The sequence below is a fragment of the Girardinichthys multiradiatus genome, chromosome 6, assembly GCF_021462225.1.
Source record: "Girardinichthys multiradiatus isolate DD_20200921_A chromosome 6, DD_fGirMul_XY1, whole genome shotgun sequence".
Classification (NCBI taxonomy): domain Eukaryota; kingdom Metazoa; phylum Chordata; class Actinopteri; order Cyprinodontiformes; family Goodeidae; genus Girardinichthys; species Girardinichthys multiradiatus.
In genome coordinates, this window is record NC_061799.1 from 37,889,394 (window position 1) to 37,902,124 (window position 12,731).

Here is a 12,731-nt window from a genome sequence, read left to right on the forward strand (position 1 = left end):
TCCACACGTTTCGGCAGAAACGGTCGATTAAACAGTGACATCTCCGGCAATAGTTATTAACTATTACGGAGTATTCAACGGTTGTAATTGTCAGAGGCGTTGAGCCACTATTACACCACCAGAAACATCTCTGGTCTCGATTTGTAAATGAGGATTTATGGTCAAGAAATTGATTTTGTCAGATTATGATTTGTAATTATAATTATTGATCAAGATAATGATACTCCCAACATATATATATATTTATTTATTTATTTTTTCTTCACAGCTGGTTACTCACAAGGAAGACTTCCCCTCGACAGTATCTTTCGGACTTCTATAAGGAGGTCCAGGACCCTACAAACCTTACCCGAGTTTGCGCATCACCTGCGTGCTTTACGATCAAAGAAGTGGGCAGCTTTAAGATCTTTTAAGAAGATCAGGGGGGCCGTTTGAACCCATACAGCCGAAGTGTTTTTACTGGAAAAACACTGGAGATTTTGAATAGGAATCTCCTTACCTGTTGCGGCCGCTGCTGTGATGTGTTGTCCTTCCATGGCAACCCTATCCTATCCTATCCAAAAGTGGTTTCCGCTTCCGGGGCGCGGGCGGAAACACCAATTTGTCCGAGCTACTGCACCCTGTTGGCGGTCACACACCTCAGAGCCCCACCGGTACTTAGACCCCGGAAACAGTCACCACTCTGTCTAAAGACTCTTAAAGGAACGACTCTCAAACAGTTTCTAACTTTTAGTTCCTTTAATCAAAATTAAGGCAGAGGAATGATTACAGAGATCAGCGCTGAGGCTCCCGTCTCGGACCGTCACAGTCTGTTAGAGCATGACGAAGAGCCCCGATAGAAGGTCACATCTAGTTTTATATCTGGCACTCCAATGCAATGGATGTGCACTCCCTCAGTGATTATCAGTAAACTATGTGTCACCATTGTGGTGTCTATCTGTCAGGTTGTGTAGTAGCGGGTGTCCATCCTTAATCTAAGTGTGCTGTAGCTTTCTAATCAACCCAGTTATACCGGCTGCTCCACTATCAAACCCAGTGCCCCAGCTTCAGGTCATTTATGACAATCCTTGCGCCATTTATCCTTGTACTGTATGTCTATGAGCATTTTTATCCTATTGTAACAGAAGGGAAACATTAGAACTTATACTTTACTTCACTATGGTATAAATGGGAAAAACAGCCATAAACATATTAATAAAGGTTATTCCTAGCAATTAATTAGCAAACTTCTCACTATCACAAACCAGGTGAACAAGCTACCTCAATCTTGTTCCATGCAGCTTGATACTGCTGTCAGGCTCATTGACAGTGCTAAAGGCAACCTCTCCAAATACAGATAATCTAGGCCTTGAATATATTCAGAGCTTAAGGAGAAAAGCCTCAGGAGAACAAAAGGCAGTTTGCATATAAAGCTGTTGATGAGCCTTTCACCAACGCCCTTAAAAATCTTGAGGTCACATTTTGTAATTGTGTCACTATGTCACTACTGGAGAGGTTTGAGACCATGAATCAAGTCAAAGAAAATATGTTAATGAATGTCCAAGGAGGACTTAAAAATCACTGCAATGAGCTACACAACACACCTACAGAAACGGGAACAGCTGACCTTTGATGGACCTGAGATGATGCAGGAAATCATGAACCTTCCTCGGCTACCACCACAGACTGGTGCCGTGAAAATGCTGATATTTCTGCATGACAATCGGCTTCAAGAATGAAACCGCTCTCCGCAGTTCCTACGGTTCTTTTACTCTCATATTAAAATACTTGTCCTACCATAATGTATAAAATTTTAAGCTCCCAATATTAAGGTTTAAAATGATTTAACGCTTTAAAGGCAGAAAAATAGTACAACACGGTACCAGGGCCTAATCCTACCCCTCAGCAAATGAAGAAGGTAGAATCCTGAAGTCAGATAGACACATTAATATATACTCTAGGTTCTACCCTGTTACAGAAGGGAGAGCTCTCACATTTTGTGTCATCAGGAGAGACTATGTGTAGTCAGAAAACTGGTACAGTAACTGGTTGGTTTCGAAAGCTGAATCAGCGGAGTGTGGTGCATTCCTAATGTGAGCGTGCAGTTTCAAAGCAGTCTTAATAAGGCATGAACTCAATGGTGATGTGGCTCAAAAACATCATATTATGATCTGATGCTGATTTTGAAGCCAGGAACTGCAGACGTGTGCCTCTAACAACTGGTGGTTTTAAAAATGTCACATGGTGAAGTTCTTCTGTTGAGTAAATTATCTTGAGCAGTTATTTGTACTGATGTATGGTTATTTACTTAAGAAATGAGCATATTCATTCATATACGAGGCCCAACATTACAATGTTCTTTACAATGTTCAGTTTTTCTACAGTTATTGCACAGATCTTTTTTTTAAAAATGGGAGTGGTATTATTTTGAATTATTTTATTTATTATTTGAATGTGCGCCAAAATTTTTATTTATCTTCTTACATATTGTAACTGTTTTCAGAACTTTAATATTGAGAAATTATTTTGGAAATAGAGAAACGCGCTATACTGTGTTATTGTTCATTTCTGAGGGGGGGGGACCGCAACGATTTTGCGCTTAGGGCACCCAAATGGCTAGCACCGCCCCTGACTGTATTTACGTTTACTTTTAATTAGTTGTTCAGGCTTTTTATGTGCTGTTAACTGCAGTCACATTTGATTGATTTCTCCAGTGCATTTAATATAATTCAACCTGATTTGCTTTGTCAGACCCCCCAGAAATCCTAGTTGGAGGAGTCAACAATTGCCTGGATCAATGACTACCTGACAAACTGACCACAGTTTGTTAAACTGAAGGATCACGTGTGACCAGGTGGTTGGCACCACAGGATCACTGACTGTACTCTCACCATTCCCTTTCACTATATATACACCTCAGACTTCCAGTACAAGACAGACTCCTGTCATCTGCAGAAATACTCAGATGGCTCTGCAGTGTAACAGAGATGGTCAAGAAGCTTAGTACAACAGACTGTACTGGAGAAGCAACAGTGACTGTTCTTCTTGATGAAGTTTAGGTCCTTCAGAGTTGGCAGCAAGATGCTAGTCACTATAAGTCTGTCGTGGAAAGTGCAATCTTCTGCCATCATCTGTTGGCATGGCAGCATCAGAGCCAGTAACTTAAAGAAGTTCAACAGTCTGTTCAACACTGGCTTTGGCCCTTTGCAATGTAGGATCTTTAATAAAATAAAGAACATAATGGTCAACCCTAAGCATCCTCTTCACAAGACTGTCATGAAACAATACTGTTTTCAGGCTGAGGCTTCTTTAGATACGATGTAAAACAGGCCGAACAGGAAAACCTTCCTGCTCACAGCTATCACCATCTACAAAGACTAAAGAACGGTAGCTGTGAGGCTCTGTGAGCACTTCCTGTTAATCTGTAGTACTTTTATCTTTGTTTTATCTATGTTCCTGTTCTTGTGTTTTGAGGTAATCTTGTATATTGGTATGTACGTCTGTTTTTTAAAGCTTCGTTTACTACCATACTCTGTCCATATGCATCAGATTTTTTTCCCCCGTGGTTTGACGTAGTATAGACATCTCACTTAAAAAAACAAAAACTTATCTGCTGCTAAATTAAGGAAGTGCTTCATTTTCAGGAAGTGCTAACTCATTCGATTTTCGTAATGGCAAAGAATGTTACATATCTTCTCCATCTGTTTCTAGTGTTCGCACTTCAAATACAAGGTAAATACTGTTTGTGACGTTTTTACATTTCAAAGATTTGATCGCTTTCTTTTAGTTCTGAAATAATCCTGTTATAAAATATCACTGTAAACTTCGCAACCTCATGAAACAAAAGGTGGAAGGAATTATGTTAAAGCCAGTATGTAAGAATGTTGATTCCAGTAAGACAAGATAAGAAACATTTTAAGTTTATAAGCTTCATACTTTTGTGCACCTTTCCACTGTGTAGTGTAAGATTAAAGCAACAAAATTATCATAGATTGATTAAAAGTTATATTACTTACTCACAACCAGTCTTTAACCTGAACCTTCTGAGCCAAATTTGAAACTTACATTACCTTTCTTTTTACACACTGAGCACAATGTGTTTGTCATGACTATATAATTCTGTACTTATAACACAAAATATCTTCAGCATTATTTAACTTTATGCTGTAGCAAAGCAGGTTACCCTGCGAAATTTACCAGGTAGGTCACACTAAATGAGTTATCTTCAGAAATCTGAGTAACCAGTGACTATTCTACAGCATAACTATACTATAAAAAGAGTTAAAAAAGCTTTAAAGTTAAAATAAAACCAACAGCAGAGAATAAGTTCAAGAGAATAATCATCTATACTTCTGGATGTTGCCAGTGTGATATATGGCAGAAATAATTCTTAGGCAGTTAAGATTAATGAGATTAACTACAACTAGAACTGTTAACAAGATGTTTGCTATTTAGATATTAAAATACTCTGATTACATCATCATTTTTACACACAGAAATTACAACTCAGCCTACATGCCCCACACTTACTGAACTTTATTAAAAGGGATATTTAGTAGTGTATGAATTGTAATGTTACCCATGCTCATTTGGCCTTATATGTATTTAAATGAAATCTTTAACTTGTCTACTGTATTTGCAAGAAAGAATCATGAGTCAACTAAAAGTCATCAGGGACCATTATAGAAAATGTAATAACTACATCAATGAGACACATTAGAATTTTTTTCATTTCTTCTCATTTAATCTAAGAGCTTAAATGTTAACATTCACTTGGCTCCAAGGTGGCGGCCATATAGCGTGTAAGGTATGCCATTGATTGGCCTGCTCTGTTTAGATAAAATTGAGGCAAGTGAAGTTTTAACTTTTTCATCTGAGGTTTGGTAAGGCCTACGCCAGGGTATTGGAGAGGACAGTCTGGCCAATAGTAGAAACTCGGCTTCAGGAGGAGCAGTGTGGTTTACATCCCGGTCGTGGAACACTGGACCAGCTCTACACCTGCTACTGGGTGCTCAAGGGTTCATGGGAGTTTCTCCAACCGGTCCATTTGTGGACCTGGAGAAGGCATTTGACTGTGTCCCTCATGGTGCCCTGTTGGGGTGCTCCCGGAGTATGGAATCAGGGGCCCTTTATTAGGGGCCTTCCAGTCTCCGTACAAGCAGAGCAGGAGTTTGGTCTGCATTGCAGTAAGTCGGATCCATTCCCGGTGCATGTGGACTCTGGCAGGTCTGCTCTTTGTCACAGGTTCTGTTCATAATTTGTATGGACAGGATATCTAGGTGCAGTCAAGGGCCGGAGGGGGTCTGGTTCGGGGAACACTGGATTTCGTCTCTTCTTTTTGCAAATGAAGTGGTCCTGCTGGCCTCCTGTAGCCAAGACGTTCAGAATGCGCTGGGGCGGTTCGCAGCCGAGTGTGAAGCGGCTGGGATGAGGATCAGCTCCTCCAGGTTTGAGGCCATGGTTCTCTACTGGAAAAGGGTGGCTTGTCCTCTTCAGGTTAGAGGGGAGCTCCTGCCTCAAGGGGAGAAGTTCAAGTATCTCCTGGTCTTGTTCACATGTGAGGGGAGAAGGGAGCGGGAGATCGACAGATGGATTGGTGCGGCTGCTGCAGTAATGGGGATGCTTTCCGCTCCGTTGTTGGGAAGAGAGAGCAGAGCCAAAAAGCAAAGCTCTCGATTTACCAGTTGGTTTCAGTTCCTACCCTCACCTATAGCCATGAACTTTGGGTTAAGACCGAAAGAACGAGGTCCCGGATACAAACGGCTGAAATGAGCGTCCTCTGCAGGGTGGCTGGGCACTCCCTTAAAGATAGGGTGAGGACCGCAGCCTTTCGGGAGGAGCTCTGAGTAGAGCCACTGCTCCTCTACATTGAGAGGAGTCAGTTGAGCTGGCTCGGGCATCAGTATCAGAGGCCTCCCCCGGGAGGAACGCCTGGGGCTCCCCCCGAAGGAGCTGGAGGAGGTGTCTGGGGTGAGGGAGGTCTGGGCATCTTTGCTGAGTCTGCTGCCCCCGCGACCCGGTCCCATAGAAAGTGGAAGACATCAAGTAAGAGTTTATGAAGCAAATACACTCGTTTGATTGTTACTTGGCCTGTCGGCCAGATTCTGTCTGACAGTTGAGGAAAGGAGAGGAGATAAGAGGCATTAACCTGCTGCACCAGCGCGTTTCCACCTATCCGCTTTGAAGCCTGTCCCTGTTGAGAGACACACGAGGCAGGGTATGTCATGTGTGTGGGGGTTGATGAGGTGGTGTGAGGGTTGACGGGCCAACTTAGAAAAAGGCCAATAATACCAGTAGGGGACTGGTATTATAGGCCTTTAAAATCAGAAATGTTACCTTGGGCCACATACTCTACCCTGTAAAAAATTAAATTAATAAATAATAATAAAAAGATTTCAGAAGGGCACTTTTTTCTCAAAACGAATAAAGGGCAGGTGCTGTAGCACCACCTAGTGTCTATTTGTGCACGTCCCTGTGGTGAAATAATGTTTTTTCAATTAATTCTCTCATTCCCCATATCAACATTATCTTTACAGCAATGCATCTAACTCACCATCATTCTGTCGTACTAAATAATTATTCTGTTAAATGCCTTAATGTATTCTGTTACTTTTTTTATTTACATCAATCAGTCTTCTGTATTTTTATGGTGGTGTGGTCATTTTACGTGTTCTGATGTCAACTGATGGAAGAAATATATTAAACCTTTAGATGTGTATGCAGACATTGTTCTTTCCTGTAGAATTGGTCTTAAAATATGGAGAAAAAAAATCACTGTGTGGATATAATCCATTACATGTTATTTTCTTTCACTTTTTCCCAAAACATCTCATTCATTTTCTCCACTGTGAAAATAGATATAAAAATAAATATATCTGAAGCTAAAGCAAAATACTTTACACTAAATAAAGTAGTCTAGTATACAAAGTAAGTAAAAAATATATAAAAATAACATGTGCATATTGTACAAAGTGTATTGGTGCAAGTGCAATAAGATAATAGGGAAAAACTGTAAAAAGTTTGCATTTGTATATTTGCCCAAAAAAAGCTATTTACAAAAATATAGAAACTTGTGCAAAGAATAGCAGGAATACACACATCGTACTGGGTTCCCTCCTTTGTGCGTATAGGATGCAACAGCTTGTCTCCATGCAGAGGCAGACAGATATCTGATTTTAGCTGAACCAAGTATTTTACTGACATCATACTTGTATTTAGTGTATTAATAAACCCTTTATATTGGAAGAACAATATAGATAATTCAGCAATTCACCTCAATCTTTACAGACAATTATATCTGACCAATTTGTACTGATCGCAATTCAGTTTGAAATGTATTTATTTTGTTTTCTGTTTCACAGGGTCCACTTCAGTGACTCGTGTGTTTGTGCAGACAGGAAAGGATTTAATTCTTAACGTCACAGAAGCTGAAATTCCACCAAAGTCTCAACTTTGGGTATGGCAATTTAACAGTGCTGCAATGGTAAAATTTTCACCTGATTCACAACCAACTGTTGTCAGTCACACTGAAAGAATTGAAGTTCTTGAAAAAAAATACTGTGTAAAATTAAGGAATCTACAAAAGTCAGACATGGGAATTTATACCGCAAAAGTACTGTTGCCTAAAGAACAAAAACTAACTGAATACAACGTTACAGTTCAAGGTAAGTTTTTTTTTATATGTATATTTTTTAACTACTGTATGTAAATTATGGGACAGAATAATTAGTTAAATACCTAAAAATGGACAAAGAAGTTACACCCGTAACACCTGTTACCTACAAAATAACTGTCAAATCTCTTTGTTTCTGTTTATGGCCTTTATCACTGTTATTCATAAACACTACAAGCTAAACCAATGTGATCTAAGTATAATGTTGCTCTTTCAATTGCATTTTTGTTGGATTCAGACCACTCTTGATTTTTTTTCTTTTTCTAATGCTCTAAAACGTCTCAAATAAACTTTGTCCCTCAGATCCAGTCTCTCCAGGTAATCTCACCCTTAACTGCATGTCCAACACCACCTCCTCCTGTATCCTCAAAGTGACCTGCAGTGCAGAGGACTCTTTCATCAACAGCACTGTTACATGTGGGAGTCAAACATGTAACCAGGAGGGAGGAGAGCCTAGAGGGGTCACCAAATCTGGCACTTCTCTTCATATTTATCTGTTTAAGGAATCACTTGTCTGTAACCATAGCAACCAGGTCAGCTGGGATAAATCCATAAAAAAGATTGATTGCTGCACCCAACATGGTGGTAAGACTTCATGACAATAAAAGTTTTAACTCAGCTGCAAAACAGATAAAATATAATTATTTTATTCCCTTTGTTAGGTAAAGAAATATTTTTTAAATGCTTGATTCATGAAAGTGAAATTAAAGAATATATATTTTTCAAAGCTGCATATTTCTGAATGCATAATTTCTTTTTAAAATTTGAGCCTGAAAGTAACACATGAATGTAGTTTTATGATTGCTTTCACAGAAATATTTTTCTCTTGAAATATACAGTTTAGGTTTACATTCAGCAATACAATTTAAGTATTTCTCTTTTGTTCTTTTCTTCAGAACCCAGACACCATTACTGGTATATTGTGCTTCTTTTACCCATTATTGTTTGCACTCCCATCATATGCTGTAGACACAAGAAAGGTAAGTTCAGGTTTGTATTAAGTCTTGTGGAGAGCCAATATCTGAGATGCAGTGCCTTGCAAACGTATTCACATCACTAATATTTGTACCTTATGTCAAATTATTTGTTGGAATTTATATAGGACAGACAAACACAAACTAGTACATAACTGTGATGATGTCTTTCTGTTGACATCACAAATCTTAGTTTTCCACAAATCTTTATGGAGGAGTGCCAATTTTAAAATCATTTTTGAAAAACCGTTCTAATTCCCTTTTGGAGTTTTACAAAAGCTGTGGTGGGGATACAGCGCCTATGTGGAAGAAGCTGCTTATATAAAAATGTTATTTCCTGACCTACATGGAAAACAGTGTGAAATGAAAAGAAAAACACTGAGCAACTGTCAAGTGTGAAGGCAACTTCAGGCTGTGGGAATGCTTTTGTTCAGTGGAAACAAGGAAACTTGCCAGAGTTTGAAACGTTCACCTTCAAGCAGGATGCCGACCCTAAACATATACACAGGGCTACAATCGAGTTGTTTATTTTAAACCAAATTCATGATTTAGGGTGGTCCAGTCAAAGTCCAAACTTAAATGAGACTGATAATCTGTGACAAGGCTTGAAAATTGATGTTCAAAAATACTTTCCACACAAAAACAAATAACAAGGCACACTTTTCAAATTTTAATCTGTAAATAAATGTTGAAAACCATGTGTCATTTTCCTTTTTTGCAGTTATGTACTTTGTGCTTTTCTATCAGACAAAATCCTATTTAGATACATTAAAGTTTTTGGTGGTTCTGTGTGAAATCTATACTTTTGCAAGGCACTGTATATGCATTATCATGACTATTTACCATTTGCTTTAATTTACAACAAGAAAGTAAGGGAATAACTATATAATTGATAATTTTCAATATAAGATTGATCAAAATCACCCATTAGTTACATTTGTTCAACCACTCACATACAGTCTTTTATGTGATTATTAATATTACAACCCCATATAACATTACTATTTGTATTCCTAAGATGATGATGTAATTACATACATCAAAATACATAAAGCCAGATAAAATGACAATATCCAAAGCAAATCACTGAGTATTTCTTTATGTCTAACCAACAGGTAACAAAGACAACGTTGATAATACAATATATGATGTTCCTGAGGTAAGTGTTGGTATTTCTCCCCTATAAGCTTCAATAAATAAATATATATATATATATATTATTTTAAAACAATTTAACAACAAAGAGTTGATTTGAGGAATCGGAAAATGCCAGAAAATATGCCAGAGTTGAACCAAATTAAAAGTGTGTTCCATTTAGAAAAGCCATAGATGTTAAACTGCTCTGCCACACTTGCAGTTAGGGACGTACTGTATGTAAAATTTAAGGAATATGATGTTTTGTTTAAATTCACACTTAAGCAAACATTTCCAAAACTGTTTTACAGGATTTTATTAACTGATTACATTTATTTTCCAGTTAAAGAATCAAACTGAGAAATTGGAGGAAAGAGTGGAAGATGAAGTTCTTTCTCCGACCACCACCTACAGCGTAGTGAGCCATAAAAGTGAGAAATCCAAGGAGACTACAGGCAAGAACCCACCAGAGAGTGTGTATGCACAGATAATAATGCCTTCGAGATGACTGAACTGATGACTTTGAAAATAAATGGAAGATCTGAGTGGAGTTCAGTTCTGATGTCGTGTGAGGATGGCATTTCTGTCATGTGAAACACAGCAGCCTATGCTGTGTTTCTTTCCAGTTGCTTGTGTTTGAGTCACAACCAATTGGAAAATAGCCTATAGTGTACCTAATATGTATTTTAAATAGCTTGATTTATGAATTTAAGTGTTTAGGTGTTTTTATTTTACGTAGGCACGGGCTGGTTACCAGACTCCATGTTTTAAAAAGCTATCGTTTCCAAACCATTAAAAGTGTTTGTAATTCCGCACCTACAGTTTGAAGTTCTTAGTAACTTTCCAGAGAAAGTTCAAGAAAGGACAGTGTGTGGAGCGGAGTAGTTTTCCAGTTAGTATTAGCTGTCAGTGTTACTCCATTGGTTGTAGAATGCAACAAGCAATACAATTATGTACAATAAGTACATAAATCACATGTTTATTCCATATTTTTGCTGTGGTCTTCCACCACTGTGTACATATCTTTTTTTAAAGTTTTAAAATAACTGACCATTTTTACCTAATGCTTAAATTTTATTTGACTTCTTGTGGCTGAAGTAGCGTTTAATCCTTGATTTGTAAAAATAACTTCAGTAATGTACTAATGTAATAATTGTTGCTTTTATATTGAAAAGAAATTAGATTGTGCTATATAGTTTTGCTTACATTTTTGTGTTAACACCATGAAACTGTGATATTTGTACCCACAGTTATTATACAATGAAAAGCCTACTTTTATTATGTGCAGTAGAAAAGAGAAACCAACCCAAGCAATGTCCAAAGTATTTACTCTGCATGCGTTGGTAAAATGCTGGAACAGTATGTCAGATCCTAACTTAAAGAGCTCTCGTTTCAATCTCATTTATTTGCATCACCTTTCCCACTGTGAGATGGAGCATGTCTGTTTTAAATTTAAATGTTCCCTGCGAAAGACAAAGTAGCTTGCATAAACAACGAAGAAGAGCAAATTGAACAATAACATGCTGCAAATTACAGACTTGGACCTTCCTAAAAGAGGTAAAAATAACAGATCGGGAGGGAGAAAACATACATTCGATGTTTGTTGTATTCATGCATTTACGTTAGGCATTTTAAAAACAAGGGTGGAAGCATCTTGTATATGAAGTGGACTGTACCAATTTAACCTCCTCCCAATACTGTCAGTCAAACATGGTGAAAAATGAACCTTTCAAAAAAAACTATTTTTGGTTGGTTACAGTTTTGGTAATTAATGTTATTAAGTACGTTCCGTTGTTATGAGTTGAAATTAGCTACTTGTATCTTCTCAAAGGATAATTTTAAAAGCTGTTTGACTTAAATGAAACTGTGGAATTGTAAGCTTTCATCAGATGTCACGCTTACACTGTCAGGGTCCTGCTGCGTCAGGTGTTTTTGAGTTTCTTGTTTCTGTTTATTTCCTGTTATTATATTCTCTTAGTGTTGCCATCTTATTGTTTACTTATTTCTTTGTTTATTCTAGTGCTTTTTATATTTAGACATTCCCTGTTAGGTTTCCTCCTTATGTCCCTCTCTGCCTTATTCTGCTCATTACTCTTCTTTCCCTCAGCTCTCATCCTTCATTGATTTCAGCTGTTCCTCATCTCCACCTGATTACCATCACCTTCTTGCCCTGCCTCTCTTCTATCAATGTATATAATCTGTTTGGTTTTTATTGCTGGTTTCTTCCATTCTTCTGCTTGAATGCGGTTACTCTGCTTCATGTCCCGTGCCCCATATCCTGTTCTCTTGAGTTTCCATGTAAATTTGCTCTTGGTTTTTCATTAAATCGTTCAACTCTCCATGTGGTTCCCGAGTTCTTGTCTGCCAACCTTACAACTTATGACACACACAACATATATGTTATGTATGGGGCTGTTTTGGAACAATATAGCATGTTGAGAGTCTGGTACCTTGAATGTTTTTGGTTTATAATAATACAACAGTTTTCAAAATTGTTTTACATTGTTTATATGAGGCTTCCATTTACTATCAATAATAACCACCACAAATCTGTTTTTTTACACTTTTTGAACTGGAATATTTTCATCGTGAGACTGATCCCATTTTTTATTTGCCCATTGCTAAATATTACATTTTTTTTGTGACAGCTTAGTGTTAATGTGTTTGCGTCAAACCATTTTTTAATTGTTACTTTCCTATCAACTACCAAAAGGTATTTTAATTTTTAAGAAGAAATTTTTAATTGTCATTAAATATGATGTTTTTGTATCTTATATATCTTGTTTATTATTTGAGTGAAATAAAAACCTTTTCTACTTATTGAAAAATTAAATTATACATATAATGATACTTAAGATGTTTACCCTCAGTTGCTTCTCAGTTAATCTGCAACAAAGAAACACACACATAACTCGAATGTGGTTTTTCAGTGCGGTTTAGCAGGAGACTCAGCAGAGGTGTTATTTATTGCA

The 12,731-nt window shown here is 37.6% G+C and overlaps 1 protein-coding gene across 1 annotated transcript; it reads left to right on the plus strand.

Annotated features, from left to right (window-relative positions):
* Nucleotides 1-3,612: 3,612 nt before the first annotated feature.
* LOC124869534 lies at nt 3,613-12,098 on the plus strand. Its single transcript, XM_047367438.1, has 6 exons — nt 3,613-3,711; nt 7,341-7,643; nt 7,955-8,236; nt 8,548-8,631; nt 9,741-9,784; nt 10,103-12,098. The coding sequence occupies exons 1-6, from the start codon at nt 3,651-3,653 to the stop codon at nt 10,265-10,267; spliced, it is 939 nt and encodes a 312-aa protein (XP_047223394.1). The 5' UTR covers nt 3,613-3,650; the 3' UTR covers nt 10,268-12,098.
* Nucleotides 12,099-12,731: the final 633 nt, after the last annotated feature.